Source organism: Centruroides sculpturatus, unplaced genomic scaffold (assembly GCF_000671375.1).
Source record: "Centruroides sculpturatus isolate CEXI.00-Female unplaced genomic scaffold, Cexi_2.0 scaffold257, whole genome shotgun sequence".
Taxonomy (NCBI): Eukaryota; Metazoa; Arthropoda; class Arachnida; order Scorpiones; family Buthidae; genus Centruroides; species Centruroides sculpturatus.
The window spans coordinates 401180-417854 of NW_019384389.1; the positions used below are offsets into that span (position 1 = coordinate 401180).

Consider the following 16675-nt stretch of genomic DNA (forward strand, 5'->3'; position numbering starts at 1 on the left):
CTCCCCTCTTCTCCTGCTCATTAAAGGCATTAATAAATCCATGATGAGTAGTGGTTCGGTCAGGCACACATAAAGTATATTACGAAAAGAATTGCTTATTATATCTTTTATATATAAAAAAATTATTTAAAGATAGTTACCTCTAAAGAATCATAAGTAAAAGTTTGTATTGTAGTGGACGGAGCAAGCTGGGACCCGACAGCAGAACGGAATTTGCGGATGAACAAGAGAATTGTAATGAGATAAGGGGCAGTTGTTGTAGAGTGTAGATTGCTTGGATAGTAATATTTGTTACGTTACTGTGTCTGTTACTTCGTAGTCGTGTTTCGATTATTTACGAGATTGTACCCAAGAACTAAAACACTATAATTATACATCCAGTATTGGACAAAACGTATGAAGCCGTAGTGTTTTGTCCAATACCAAAGAGTCTATTTTAAGAAATGCATGATTAATTTTAAAACAATACACCGAAAATGCATTAACCCCATCACAGAAGCTTTGGTTTGGTTTGGTGAGATACGGCAACGCAACATTTGGGCAATCTGTTAAGATTGTGTCTCTCGAGAAAACTTTCTAAGGGAAACTAGCTCTGTTTAAGTATTAGACACATGAAGAAAACCCAGAAAACTCCACATTGCCAGCCCGTTGGTGAGGTGCGATGTTGACCAGTGTTCAATGGTGTTATCCATTTGGTTACTGGTGGGCATATCAAAGAAGAGAATGTTTGAACTGAGCATAACTTCATGTCAATTAGTCTAAAAATAAATAGATAGCAGTGCTATTATAACACAGATGGGTCGAGACATGGCACTGTACATTGCAGAACGATTCAAAGCTATTGGTACTGTAGCTCTCTAACAATGAAAACGATATCTATGGTAAATGCAGTGTTGTTGTTTAAGATAGTATCTCGTTACTCGGATACGTAGATTTCTATGTGCTTTCAAGTGGAACCATGGTTGCCAGTACTTATAGGATGAAGTTGCGAACACAACTGCCGTTATACAGGTGCAATAGGCCATAGATTAATTAGGTTAATTCTACGAAACAGTAATGCTCACCCACACTGAACTAGTCTGTTAGTTTACTATTTTGAAGGCGTGGGAATTGTATATATGGAGAGATCTCCAGATATTAACTACATAGAGCATATTGGGATGCTCTCAGAAGACGTGTTGCTGCCCTCAAACCCATTCCAAAATCTGCAGGTACTTGAAAATCTTTTGAAAAACAAGTCTTTGCTACCTACTGAGCTGCTAAACACCATCTATAGCATACAATGTCGCTTTGTGTGAAGTCTGCAATGCTGCAAGACGTAGTCACATTCCACATTTATATATTATGGCTATTTCATTTTCCTACATTACTTTTGATCCGGATCTGTGTGCACTATCGTTTGTAAGAAATGTTTTACTACACACAATGTTGCATTCGTCTCATGTATTTCGTGATTTATTGCAACTTTTCCCCTTGTTATAAACACCGATGTAGGTTATATTTTTTATAAAGGAATTAACAAAATAAACCAGAATTATATTATAGATAGGAAGTTAGAAACGGTGAATAATTATGTGAAGACATTAATTTAAAAATAGTTTTATTTAACATTTAAAAACTATTTCAATGTATTTATTTATAACAATTTGGCTTTTATTATTGTTTTTTTTCAATCTACGGATATTAAAAGGACTTTTTCCACCAAGTCTAAAGTGGTTGAACCAGATCCACAATGAGTGAGGGCATCCACGTGTTGACAAATCAATTCTTACAGGAAAATTTCTGAGAGGATACGGATCCGCATCTGGATCTCTAGAGAGGGTCTGATGTCCTCACATAAGAAAAAATTCCTTAATGAAACTGATCAGTGACTGAGTGAATAAAACTACAGAACACTGGTCGCGGGTTCGTCCCTAACCAATGGGCTACCACGTGGAGTTTCCCGGTTTTCTTTAAATGTCTAACACCTAAATAGGGGTCAGTTTCCCATAAAAATTGATTTGCTTCTGGGGAGATATCTCGTTTGCAGATTGCCGAAGTATCGTGTTGTCTTGTTCCACCAATCCAATTTAATCCAATCCATCGTTTGATGAATTATGTTGCATGTTTCCATGCGGAATTTAGGTCATCTAGAGTCAAATTTTTAAATAAAAATTACTTATAACTGAACCAAATATTACTTAATTGTCTGATTATTACTTCAAGAATCTTTAGAGAAATCAATAACGCAACAGAACGATATAACAGAATGTTTTTATTTTCGCGACTATTATCAATAATAAACAAGTCTTTAAAAGATCGCTTGTTTAAGATTGTTACTCCTCCAAATTCAAATAAAATAAAATTGATTAACATTTAAAATAAATAATCGAAATGAAGAAGATAGACATTTTTTTTTTTTGTAAAATAAAAATAATTAAGAAATTAAATTCGTGTTAATGTTATGCTTTAAACAGTTATAATGGAAGAGAATCATACATTCTATACGTGTGGATAGACAAACAAACGGACCCGAATATACATTAATAGATTTGTAATAGGTAAATAATGTTTAATGTTTAAATTAATAAATATTCTGTTCCAATTTTTATTAAAGGAACGAAGAAAAGTGATGGCTTAAATATATAATAACGTGTAAAGATGATTTCTCAATTAATTAGAAATAAATTTTAAGAAAAAAATGAATCATTATGAGTTTAAAAATTTGACATAAAGCATTCCAGAATAATTATTCGTAATAATCAATTTCCGATCATCGACAAGAGACGGAAATTATGAAAAAATAGGTAAACGTTCCTATCCACACATTTCAGATGGTGAGAGCTGTCACGCAGGTGCGTGGATTATAGCGTAACACAGCTCATTGGATCGAGACGCGAAGTCAACACTCCTTTGGAAACATCCGAGTGGCAGAAGTTCGATAGACGTCAAGACAAAACGTTGTTCTTTCTCATCGCCATGAGACCATACATCAAAGATCCGGATATCCACAGCATCAATACACTATGCGGCCTGTGTCAGGCATTTGCATATCGTTCTTCGGCACATGGCATCCCCAGGATTGCCAGTTCTCAAAACCGTTTCAGGAGATTCATGTGGATAATCGTGTTCTTGGTGGCTGTTGCCGGTTTCGCTTATCACAGCATATATTTAATTCTGACTTACTTATCTTACCCTCGGATGACTACTACCGAAGAGATACATGCCGATCAGATAGATTTCCCATATGTCACTGTTTGCAACTTGAATCCCTTGAAGAAGAGCTATTTCGCGGATTATCTAGCAGAAATATCTACTTCTACGCCGCGATCTACGGAAGATACGCAAAGCGACGACTTGCTAGAATTCTTAACGTCACCATCTTCCGACGATCATGGTGATTTTGGAGGGGGTGGGATATGTTTCCGCTCGGTTGAAGAGTTCCTTCAACGCAGTAGAACCATGGATCTTAGCGATATGTGGATGAGCGTCATAGCCACTAAGGAAAATCTAAGCAAGTTTGGTCATCAGTCCAAGGATTTAGTGGTCCAATGCACCTATAATGCTAGGAACTGCTTTAATACCAGGTAAACATTTTGAATTTTTTTTCTCTAACATTTGTCAATTTCTAGTATTTTGTAAATAATTCTATCCAAATTTCAGTTATTCCATCATTGACGTCGATAGTTATCCTTCTCCACGTTACGGGCTTTGCCATACAATTATTGTTAGACAAGAATCCCTCAGGAAAGTCATAAAGACTGGTTCGGCTTTAGGTGAGTAATTATCATATTAATTAAATTTAACCGGCTCTGAATTAAAAGTTCTCATTAGTTTATATATATATATAACTTTCTACAGTCTGTCTGTCAAGCCTTATATATAAAAGACGATTAATTATATGTAATTATATTTGATACTATTATATTTATACGCGTAAGAATATGTATATTTTCGTGTTCTTTCTCCATTCTAAAATAAATGTTTTTAGAAACGATCTGAATTACGTCGTGGCGCCGAGAACATTTTCGAAAATAAATAAAAAAAAAATACAAAAAGCTTTTTTACATTATATAATATATTCACGACCTTTCGAATATTGGGAGATATCCCGTTCATCTACATTTTTAAGGCCTTCGCTGTGTTAAAAAACAAAACAACGTTTAAAAAACCGTATTGTGTATTGTTTAATTAACGAATTTGGCAAAAGAAATGTAAAGGATGTTTCAATCCCCCATTTCTCCAAGGAACGTGTAATATAAATTGTACAGGATGGTCCAAAAGTTACCTAACGGAGATTAAGTCGAATATTATTTCAAGAACGATTTGAAATAATTGCATGTCATCACTCGTGACGTTAAAGTAATTCTTACAATATATCTTGTTTAACTGACTTTTAGACCAGCCTTTACTTTGAATTCGGCAGAGATTTTACGTGATTTAACGAGTGAAATGCAATTAATATGTTCCATTTGTACGTAAGAAAACTAGAGAAGAGACCTATAAGATTTTTAAAGCGCTAGAACATTTTAAAAAACGGCTGTGTACAACAAAGGGGGCTCAATGCCAGCTTTGTCTCTGCTGCTCTTATAATGAATGTCTGCATGATTTTTAAAAATATAACAATTTAATCCATAATCGTTGCGGCGAATTAAGACCACGCTGCGCGGCTCGCTTAATATATATAAACAATTGCAACGTTCAACAATAAATAATTTATAAAAATAAAAAATCATTTTTCTTAAATCTCACACCAAAATAATTCGAAAAATTTAATAATTTAAAGTGTAAAACACGTAAAAAACAGGATTGCGGGTGAGAGTCACAATAAGCAACCATTAAAACTATTCCCAATTATATTGTTAGTTTATTTTAACTCCAATAAAGCAAGAAAATTGTCAACGCGTAAAGAAGACATTTTCCTTTAATCCAATGACCAACTTTATAAAGTTTACTCCCTTAAGAGCTTTGAGAAACTAGATTTATTTCTATATTTGGCCACGCTCGTTTCATTTCAGCTTTCACACATAAAAGAAAATAAAGGTGAGAGAAACATATCTCATATCAAATTTTGAAAGATGACACCAGAAACTTTCTTATTTTTCTTTATATATAAAGAATTATATGGCCTCCTCCCTATCGAACAGAAAGAATTTTTCATAAATTGAACTGATTGATACGAATGGAAGATAACGAAGAGAGGACAATGACATATCTAGACATTTAAAGTTATAAAATATAAATTATACTCCCTTTTTTACCCTACGTATGTATTCTTTTATCGTTTATATAATGGTAATTTCAAGCATAATTGGTTGCAAAGATGCTGAGTACAATGAAGGCAAATCAATGTGATTATATGTTAAAAGAAGAGTAACGGGTGAGTGAATGACGTCGAAACCATTGAAAAGATAAAAAGAAATGAGCTTAACCTTGCATCGAGGGTCAATAAAGTCGGACACGTTAACAAACACTGAGTAATGCTCGATGTTAAACAACCATTTAGCCTATATAAAGGCGATCGATATAACGTGATTATTCTACTTTTGCCGTTCTTTATAGAATTATTTTAAGCTTACATCCATCGTAACTGTTTTAGTATTATTTATTTTCAATTTTTAACTATATATATCGATTAAAATTAAATAAAAATTATGGGTTTTTTTTCTTACTGAAAAGCACGAGATATTTTCAGAAAAATAATTCCGTTTGAATGGATGAAGAATAGAATCATTTTGAATCTAGAATCTACACTTAATTTGTCTAGAATCTAGAATTAGTTTATCTGTAATGTAGATCTAATTCATTTGGAAGTTTGAATTTATCTGGAATCTTCAAGTTATTGATTAAGTTATAATCATTCTAATTAAATTAATGATAATGAATTTTATGTGATGTTAAATATAATTGCACAAAATTAAAGAATTTTTAGACATTCTTGTTCTTTCTCTAACCCAAATAGTTTTTTTTTTTAATTATAGAAGAATTATAGAAAAATTTACTAATATTTTATAGTTAATTAATAGACCATAAATTAATTCTATATGTAATAAAACAATATTTTGAATATAAAAATATACTTGTTTCGTTCTAGTTAGGGCTTAAGTCGTTGTTATATAAGACAACTGACATTAAAAAAACCAAAGGATTAATATTGATTTATGGCATCTTAGGGATTGTTTTATCTCATTTCACTTGAAGAATCAGGAAGAAATTAAGTTTAGTAGCAATAAAATTGCTGCAGTATCCATTAAATATTATAGTTTAAAGCTTTTCCTGTAATATTTTTCTGAAAAAAATCAAAATTTTTGTTTTTCTTTTTTTTAAACCGCTTATATCTTATTAGATGTCATCTAATCTTAATAAATTATCAATTTATCACTATACAAAATTTTATAAATTGCTTCTAGATTAACTAACTAAATTAATTCTAAATTCCAGATAAATTACTTCTAGATTCTATATAAATTAATTATATATTCCAGATAAATTACTTCAAGATTCTATATAAATTAATTATATATTCCAGATAAATTACTTCAAGATTCTATATAAATTAATTATATATTCCAGATAAATTACTTCTAGATTCTATATAAATTAATTATATATTCCAGATAAATTAATTCTAGATTCTAAACAATTAATTCTAGATTCAAGATAAATTATTTCTAGATGAACTTGTTTAACAAAAAAAAAAAAAAAAAAGGAAAATTCTACAGAATTTATCCTAGTTTAAAATTGCTTTTAACTGATCAAAACTGTTCAAGGAGAGTTTTAACACTGGAAATTATGTGTGAGACAAACAATGTTTAGCTTCTTGCTTGTGAAATATTTAAATATCGATCGATAACAATTAATGCGCCTTAAAATAATAACTAAATATTATAAATAAACAGAGTTGAAATTAGTTTCTATCGAATGTTATACTTAAAATATTTTCTTTTGTTCTGTAAATCCTACACGTAGGAATTAGCCAATCCAACAATGTCGGTATGAATCATTGCTGCCAATAGAAATAAAGGGGGCCTGAGAGAGGTGATATGGGTCCCTAGCCAGTAACAAACAGTAGTTCAATCTTTGCTAAGTCACGAATAAAACAAATAAAAATAGATTTTTTACCACTTACCAAAATAAACTTCGATTTATATCAGCTTCGTGTCCTTTTTTTTACATAAAGAATTGATCTTGGGCCCCCTCTGTGTCCACATTCAAATGGCTCTATTGACATCTAACTGGATCTGGAAACAGACATTACTAATATATTACACAGAATATAAATACAGCATATAGAATTTATTTAAAATAAATTTCACTTCTTGAAGAAAGTTATAATTAGGATTTTTAAGGAAATATTCAGCAATTTTACGTTAATATTAAGAAGCAAAATTTGAAACAAAAAGTAGAAAATAAACTTTATGTTTATAAATTTTTTAAAAATAAATACAGTATATTAAGTATTCTATAATTATAGGATGATAATGTTTCTTAATCTTTTCTTCTGCCCACACTCCTTGAACTTTTAAAATGAGTTAAGGTCTAGATCAATTATTCCCAAAGTTAGTTTATCGCCCCTTGAGGGTGGAAAAAACACAATGGGATATTGGAAGAAAAGGGAGAATTTTGTCTCACTTGTCTTCCATAAGAACGAACAATATATATACGCACTAAAAGGGGATACTAGTCCGAAAAGTTTGGGATACACTGAACTAGATCATCTTGTTTCTTGTGTATATTTTATCCTGACTTTAAATACAGTTTAAGCTTTTAAAAATAAACATTCGTATACATCTGTTCATCGATATACAAACATTTAGATCTCGGTTAGGAACAGAAAAAACACGTAATTACATATTTAAATTTGATATTAGTACATTAATTAAAGTCAAAGTTCAATCGGAAAAAAAAAATTTATCTCCAGATAGAGTGTCGTAGAAATCCTACAACCTCAAGGATTGCTTCATTGGTGATTTGTTCATTCTCACAAGGCCTCGCACTTAAGGGGGCTTAATATGAGTCTCGAAAAGACTCTCATTTTCCACTCGACCCATCAAAATATGGAATCGGTTATGGGTGCGTGCACCTTAGATTAAGAGCCATTGTTGTAAGATAATAATATAGACGATAATAGGTTATGCACAGAAATTATTCATGAAATATTTATTTTATTTCTGTGTATATACGCCTGTAATTTTGATAAAATAAGAAGGAGATCAACGTCTTTATATCTCTCTCACATGACCAGTTTAATGATTTCTATGTTTATAACGAAAGAAAGCAAAAAATTAAATATAATTTCATCATTCAGCATTACATTTTAGAAACATAAACACTGTTTCTTTTCCAATTTAATGACCATTCTGCTATAATTCTCTTAATAATGAAATTTAAAAGGTATACATTAATTTAACAAGTAATTCTGCTATATTTCTTGTTGTTGTTCAAGCTATACAACATTTTATTATCATCTCTTTCTGATTATATATTTTTTTTCGTAAATTATTATCAATATAACATCTTTCTACTAGCAGTAGACAAACATTAAACAATCAGCATCGTTTCTTCTTCCATCAGAGAACGGATCGATGCAACTAGATCCACGTGGCACAATTACATATTTAAAATATATAATTGTGCCACGTGGATCTGTAAATGTATGTTTCCGGTAATCTAAAAAGTATTATTTTTTTTTCTTTACATCACCTGACAGATCTTTCCTTCGTGGAATTATCTAACACAGCACTTAGTTGATGCATTTATATACTGTATATACTTTTACATACAGTGTAGCAATTAAAATCACTTACCATAAGTAAAAATAAAACTTTAATAGCTATAAACACTACTTAATGTGGAAAAATTACATTTGTTGTGTTGAAAATTTAATCATTTTCTCTTGAGCCGATGCTTAAAATTGAAAATATTTCTCTTTTTTCGTCGTACTCCTCCTCATCATAAGGTTCTACGAACTGAACTGGATGATGGTAGACATCAATTCAGGGAGATATATGTGTTATCAGTATCCTCAACAGTAATAACTATAAAGTAACTACAGTATATAAATTACATAATCGTAATTAGATGCATAGACATGCTTGTATTTGTTAGTTTGTATATAAACAAATTAACAAACACAAGTTTAAGTTTCGACGGTTTATGTGTCCAAGTCAATTAATTGTGTTTTGTTTTGTATGTTTCAAATAGACTTGTGAATATGTAACATAAACTAAGTTTAGAACAACGTGTGATTGTTTTATCGTACAAAATTAGTGTAAACATGAATATATATACGTTAAATATATATAATTAAGCATGAATCATGAAAGTATTTGAATAAAACAACAATTAAGACGTTATAATGGTTAACCGATTTTTTATCAACCTGTATATACTTATAATTATAGACTCATTGATAAAATAAATAAATAAATACACCAACGAGTTGCTCAACGTTCCCGGCAACATTTAAAATTTTGATGGCGCCATCTGTTATCATATTTTATTTTAAAAGTTTTAATATTTTTTAACTATTATAAAATAGCGAAAAGCTTAATTTTGACGGTAGAGATGGGTTTTATAAATAAATAAAATTGTAAATGTTAATAACGAGTAAATTATTAAGTCCGACCCTACTGGAGATACGCACGGCCCCCTTTATCTCACCATTCCCTCGACCTTTAATCACCAAAATTTAATAGCATCAATCCCCATAATACTCAAACCTCCCTGCAAAATTTCAGAAATTTTCGACAAAAAGCACGGGAGTTATTAAGCTTTAAAGAGGGTGAACAAAATCGTACCCCCCACACACAAACATTATTATCTATGCGTACACAAATTACCCCCCGAATTTTTTTGCACTTCTTGACGTTTCAAAGTGTCCTGAGTCCAAAAATGTAAAAATTTTTTGGGGTGTCATTTATTGACCTATACTTTCCCTTTTTATAAATAACAGCCGGGAAGGTAAAATGTTATGCATCCTGATAGAGTTGTCTGTAAAACAGATATGTGAATGATTACGTTGTAGTCCAATTGCATGCCATGTAATTCCATCAGAGTGCCCCATAATCCTATAAAAAAGGCTCGCAAAGGCTTACTATCAGTATCGATGGTAGAATGAGGCGACTAGGAGACGGCATTTTCTCTAATAAATCCTACTTAAAAGTACTTTGAATATTTTATCATAAAAACAAAAGGTACGAGGCTGCTAAGGCGTAAGAGGTTGTAAATTGTGAAAGAGCAACAGTATAAGATTTTATTCCCGTTATTTCACTGTATTTTATATAGACTGGCAAAGCATTCGCAAAGCGATCAGGAGAGATGATCGTCTGATTGTTAAACAGGCATGAACAGCTGTAATGGATTCGTTCAGACAGATTGACATGCAACCAGCAGAGACAACTGCTTTGCATCTTGCCATTAGTACTCTGTTTTGGAATAGACGACCACCATGTCAGTGTGGACGAATACTGATGAATGCTTCAATCTCTTTCTTTGCTGTTTTGTAGTACAACTGCCTCCATTGCTGGCGTGCTGATCTGGGGAATCATCTCGTATGACAGTCGGTTATTCCTAGTAGAGGTACGAAAGACATTGACGGAACAGCGGGACGTTCAGAAAAATCCCGCACCTTCCTGTTGACTTTCGTGGTAGGGCTGCAAACAGCTACTTTCCAGGAAAACAATGCTCGGCTGCATACAGATAGATTCATCAGGAATGCCTCCCTCACATTGCCCCACTTTCTTCGTCTATCTGATCTCCAAATGCCAAATGCTCTATGCATTTGTGGGACAGATGGGACATCAGCAGGAGGTCATCGAGGAATCGAGATTTCTAGAGACTCCAGAACATATATATACCGGGTTGCTTCAACAAATCCCATACGCCATGGACGCCGGTTTTGGCTCTCTAAGAATGTGAGATATCTGGAGTGGCAGTTGAAATCTTTGCAGGTCAGCATGCTGTGCCTGTATGTCCGTCCAATCGTATCGCCGCACGTATCCAAGCAAGAGGTCCTGCAAGGTACTGAAGACCCTTTAAATTGTACAATTGCTTCACTGGAAATTGTTCCTTTAATATGCTATTGTAATTACTTAACACCATTGTCATTGTGTTCTCACTAATAAAGTTTAATTCGCCTCCTTCGTATAATTTTATTGTCAATGAGTGCATAATCAACTTTTTATCGTTAACAGGTTTGAGACTAACGCTAAACATTGAAAGAGAGGAGTATTTGGATCTGATATCACCCGAATACGGAGCTAGACTTCTAGTACATCCCCAAGGTACATTCCCGACATTACAAAGAGGAGGAGTTATTCTACAGCCAGGAACCAAGACCTATGTTAGCGTCAGAATGGTAAAGAATGTTCCACATACAAAAGTAATCATTAAAAAAAAGCACTTCTAAAGAAGGGGGTATATTTATTATATATTTATTTAGAGGAAGATAGAAAGACTTCCAGAACCTTACAGAGGATGCAGCGACGATTTTCAAAAGACACTACTTGCCAAATATTTAAAAATGACGGGGCAAGAATTTTTGTTACATCATCAAGTGTACACTTACGAGGTATTATTTTCGGAATTGTTTTAATTAACTTATTCCGTTTTATCACGTACGTTTCCGTGTAATTTTCAGTACTGTCAGACACTATGTCGAGAGGCCCACCTGCTAAATCAGTGCGGGTGTCTAGAAGAGTTGGCGCTAGAAGGAAATAAATCTTGCGACCCTTGCAATGGAACACAAGGTGAGTTGTTAGTAGAATATTTTTAATTAAAAAAAAAATCTTTGTAAGAATTTGCACTTTTCGTCGGACTGAAACAATCGATTATATTGTTAATATCCCATTAACGTGTTTTAGAAAATATTAACAATAAAACAAACAAGAAATTGAACTTACATAAAAGAAAAATAAAAGGGGAAAACAGGAAAGAAAACCTATCCCCCATTATAACGTGCGCTGCCCACTTAGTAAGTACATCGCCCACTTCCGTTTCTCTTTGTTGTAGTTATGGTGATGATCACGTGATCTCCTCTCTCTCCTCTCACTAAAGAAGTTCAAACTATTTCACTTTAAAATTAATTTTATTGTTTTTAAATCATTCCCGAAATATATTTGAAAGCTTACTTTTTGGATCGTAAATTCAAATTATTATAAGGCAAATTTTTATAAAGGAAATTTAAAAGTGCATTGTATGTATGTATAGGCTACATAGCCTTTAAGAGGTCGCGAGAAGCAGTGCCGGCCCGAGGCAAGTTTTAGGATGGAGCGAGATCCTATTACGGCGCCCCCCTTGGTTGCCCCTAATTTATACCCTTTAATTTTCTTTACCACTGAGCGCCCCCCTAAGGATTAGCGTCTGGAGCGGCTGCTCTGTTCGCCCTATGGTAGGGCCGGCTCTGGCGAGAAGCCAGGGACAATTAGATTTTTGAGAGACTCCGGTGTATCCGGTGTTATTGAGAGACTCCGGTGTATAGATTAAACATCTATAAACTTTCTTAAATAATAAAACCTTATAAAAATAAAGGTTTTTCTTAATATACAAGAAATGAAATGGAATGAATAGCTTTGAAGCCTGTGAGTGGACTATACTAGAAAGGTTGTTTTTCAAGCCTGCATTATTTAATGTAGCCTTTTGTGGCCAGCACTAAACAGCCTAAATGGGACCTCCCTAGTAATATGTCCCATTGTTGAAGGCTTCCCTGTATATATTTTTATTCATTAAGAAACTAGTGTAAGAATGATTATTATATCATAATGTTAGCAAATATCACTTCGGATTTCTTTGTTTTTTTCTCTATTTTTACAATTTGGTTAATGACTCAAAACCAGTTCTAAGAACGTTTCAATGGATAAAAACTGGGACATACTAGAATTTCTTATATGCATATTTCTAGTGCAATGTTCATATTTATTTAAATACCTTTGAGTAAATTCTTCCAAATCTTTCGCCCTTCTCTTACATTTTATAAAACAAGAGAGCCTCACAGAGGTGGAGAGAGAGGCCCGAGTCACGTATCTTTTTATGCTCCTAGCATAATAAAAAAAAAACATAATACAGCGTTAAAAAATTGTGTTACATTTCTTAAATAGTAAAATTTGAATACACAAGAAATGTAATGGATTGAATTACGTTCAATAAATGATTTTGTTAAGGATCTCTAGAGCAGTGTAATAGCCTTGGACTATGTCACAGAGGACTGCTAGTGTTCTATCCCTGTAAGAACTGTGACATCATTGAGCTGTATTGGGCTGTGTGACATCATTGTAATTGTAAGAACCCAGAGGTGTACAATCGAATTAATGGTGGGTAGCAGATTTATTTTTTAAAATATTCTAGTGAGTGTGAATCTTTTTCAATATTTATCATTGCATTTTTTTTTTGTCAAATCCATTGGGCAGCCCTGGCTTAGAAATATAATTTGAAATAGCTTTAAGGTCGTAAATTATTGGTTATATAACTTAGAATACGTCATTTTGAACCCCGTATAGAATCAATTTGGATCAATTCTGAATCGATTATGTAAACTAATTCGAACCTTAATGCATGTTAAGAGATTTTTCCAATCGATTTTTGCGGATTATATTTCCAGAACTATCAAAATTCTAGAAGTTCCATCAAAACCATTGAATTTTACGTATGTTTTTCGGTAAATTATACATTTTTAACAGAGAATTTCGCTTCTATTTTTAAAGCAGTTTCACATAAAACATTTTATATAAAAAGATTTACATCAACTGACAAAATAAGAATGCTGTATAATACATTTCAAGTGTAAATTATAAAGCAGAAAATACAAAGAAAAATATTTTCTGATAAACTGAAAGCATAAACGTCAGACTTTAATCGATACACAGGCCGATTTAGGTCAATACAAAGTGAAACATTGAGGAAGGTCAAAGGTTCTGACGGGAAATTAAATTAATGAAAACAGAAACAAAGTATTAAGTAGGGGTTAGAAAATAATGAAACTAGTAGAAATTAACTTATAGTTTATATGATTACATTAGATTAAGAAACAGAAAGTACTAGTGATATTTGTGTAAATGTGTACCATCAGAAGAAATAATAATAATAATAAATAAATGAACGAGAAGAAATGTAGATAATTTTCATTATGATGCAATTATTAATAAATTTTATATTCGAAAAATCGTTTAAACGTTGTTAAAGTTCAAATCCAGGAGTGAGTATCTCGCACAAACACACACATATAATATTGATACATTTATGATTGTGTATACATATGCAGTAATATAACAGAATATACGAGTGTGTATAGGCTCTGTACACACACACATACACCTGTACACACTGATAAGATATATTCTGTTCTGTAACATGTTCTATAATATTATTACGTTAACTATGGGGCGAAGATGCATACGGGATACGTTTATTTCTTATTTCAGATTTTACTGCTTATTTGTAAAAAAAATAAAAATATAAAAAATTATTTCTCCTGTTGTTACTTATTAACGTGACAAAAACTTATTTTTTCCCTTCATATATGTCGAGAAACAGCTTTAAAAACAGAACACAACGAAAAATTTGCCACCTGTGTTCAGTAATACCACGTTCACCACATGTCTTTTATCAAGTTATTTTATTTCATTCAATTTTTTAAAATATATATCATTCAGGACAGGAATTCGTTTTGTTGCATCACTGAGTTATAAGGCCTTCACTAAATAATAATAAATTTAAAAGTGCGAGGCCCTAAGCTTGTTTTAGCTGATGTATAAATCCGGTTCTATATATCATCGAGTAAATCATCTAAACAAATTACTTTGTAGCCTATAATTCACTAGTTGAAACATTTTTACTTGTCATTTTTAACTTAAGAAATTATATAGTATATATATATATTTTAGGATGATGTTTTAACTACTTATCCATATTTTCTCTTTAATTTATTGCTTGAAGTATGGCAGATATTCACGCCTATCGAAGAACTTGTATAATTATGTGTTTATATTTAGGTCATAAGCATAAACGTACAGTACTTTATTATTTCATTTATTCAACATATTTTAAGTATAAATATACATATTTTGAAGCTTTATGCAAATGTATGTAATCGTTAATCATTTATTTATTAAATAATGCAATAATAATAATTTAATTAAAAATTTAAATATGAAAATTAGACTAATTATCTTCGATTAAATTAATTAATGTATGAGTTAATTATAAAATTACTATCTAACAGTTTTAATTAAGATCAATTTTGTTTAAATGTTATTTTTCGTCACTTTAGAATAATTATGATAAGTATGAAAAGATTCTGCTTACGTTTAAATCCTTTTTTCGTAACTTGACTGATAAAACAGAAGTGGAAAAGTAAAAATAACGGAAATTTTTTTTAATTATTAAGTAAAAAAACATATTATTAGTTTAAGAGTAATGTTTAAAATATTTAAAATAATTATAAATAAACATTAATGCATACATACATCTATATTCAGCACACTTACATAAACTACAATACATAAGACACACACATATAAAGTCTATGTACACATATAAAAACACACAGTGATGTATCATCGTAACGAAGACACCAGAAATAGGTGTGTACACAATACTACCTTTATAGATAAATCTAGTAAGACTTGTACACATGTAAAGAAAGTTTGATTTATTTATCTTTATGTGATCACATTAAGCAATTATCACAAGTTTTATTTATGTATTTACAATAAAATTTTTGGTTTAGAGTGAATTTGGCCCCTCTTCGCTTCCTTGAGTAAGCTTAAACACACACATACTATTATTATTTTCAAATTTTTAATTACTTTTTGAGATTTACGCAAAAGATTTAATATTTTTTCTTCTATGTTTTTCCATAATTAAAGCTGTCTACCTACCTTTGCACCCCTTGTATAAGAACTTAAATGGTCTTAGAGAGATGCAAGATGAAATGGAATCTGAATCGATCATAAATGTATGCATTTATGATCATAAATGCATACATTTATGATCGATTCCTATCGTTACTATATGATATCCAAAAGCAGGGCACGTCCTCCAAAATGAGAATGTGTCTTCCTTTTGTAAATTTACAGAGGACATGTTCTCCATTTCAACATTAAAAAATGCCCCCCCCTCTATTCAAACACACCCGTAATGACGTCCTTTATTTCAGCTAAATTGTCCTTGTCCTTTATTGAAACCAGAACTAGCAAAATTTGTCCTTTATTTTCGTTTTTCAATCTCCGTATTTCGTAATGATAGTGTTGGATTTTTGCACAGGCGTATCCTTATATAACAATCCACATCCTTCCCCATAGAAATTTATGGTTCACCTTTAAATATTTTATGTTCTAAATTAAACTAAAATTTGAAAATTTATTTATATTCAACAAGAAAATTAAAATTTTAAAATCAAAACCTTAAAAAAATGTAAACAGAATGTAGGCGATATGCTGAGGTGATGCCTTTAAGGACTGGATCCTATTTAGGTGTTACGAAGACGAAGAAAATTCGGAAAACTCCACATGAGACCAGTGTTGTGGTAAAAATCTACTTGGTTAATGGTTGACTTAATCATTTTTAAGTGTCCTTCTATCCAGGCAACACTACTCTAAACAGAACAATTTGTACTGCATTCATAATTTATAATGTAGCAAAGCTAGCTAATTTATCATGTGGCAAAGCTTTAAAAATATATAAATAAAATAAAAACAAA

The 16675-nt window shown here is 31.6% G+C and overlaps 1 protein-coding gene across 1 annotated transcript in view; it reads left to right on the forward strand.

The window, feature by feature from the left end:
- The first annotated feature begins 2822 nt into the window (after positions 1-2822).
- The window catches only part of LOC111618185 (amiloride-sensitive sodium channel subunit gamma-like), a 21000-nt gene continuing 7147 nt past the window's right edge, over positions 2823-16675 (forward strand). The window contains exons 1-5 of the mRNA XM_023359656.1: positions 2823-3566; positions 3643-3755; positions 11175-11338; positions 11423-11551; positions 11621-11729. Of these exons, the coding sequence (XP_023215424.1) occupies positions 2959-3566; positions 3643-3755; positions 11175-11338; positions 11423-11551; positions 11621-11729 (1123 nt within the window). The 5' untranslated portion in view covers positions 2823-2958. The remainder of the gene's footprint in view (positions 3567-3642; positions 3756-11174; positions 11339-11422; positions 11552-11620; positions 11730-16675) is intronic.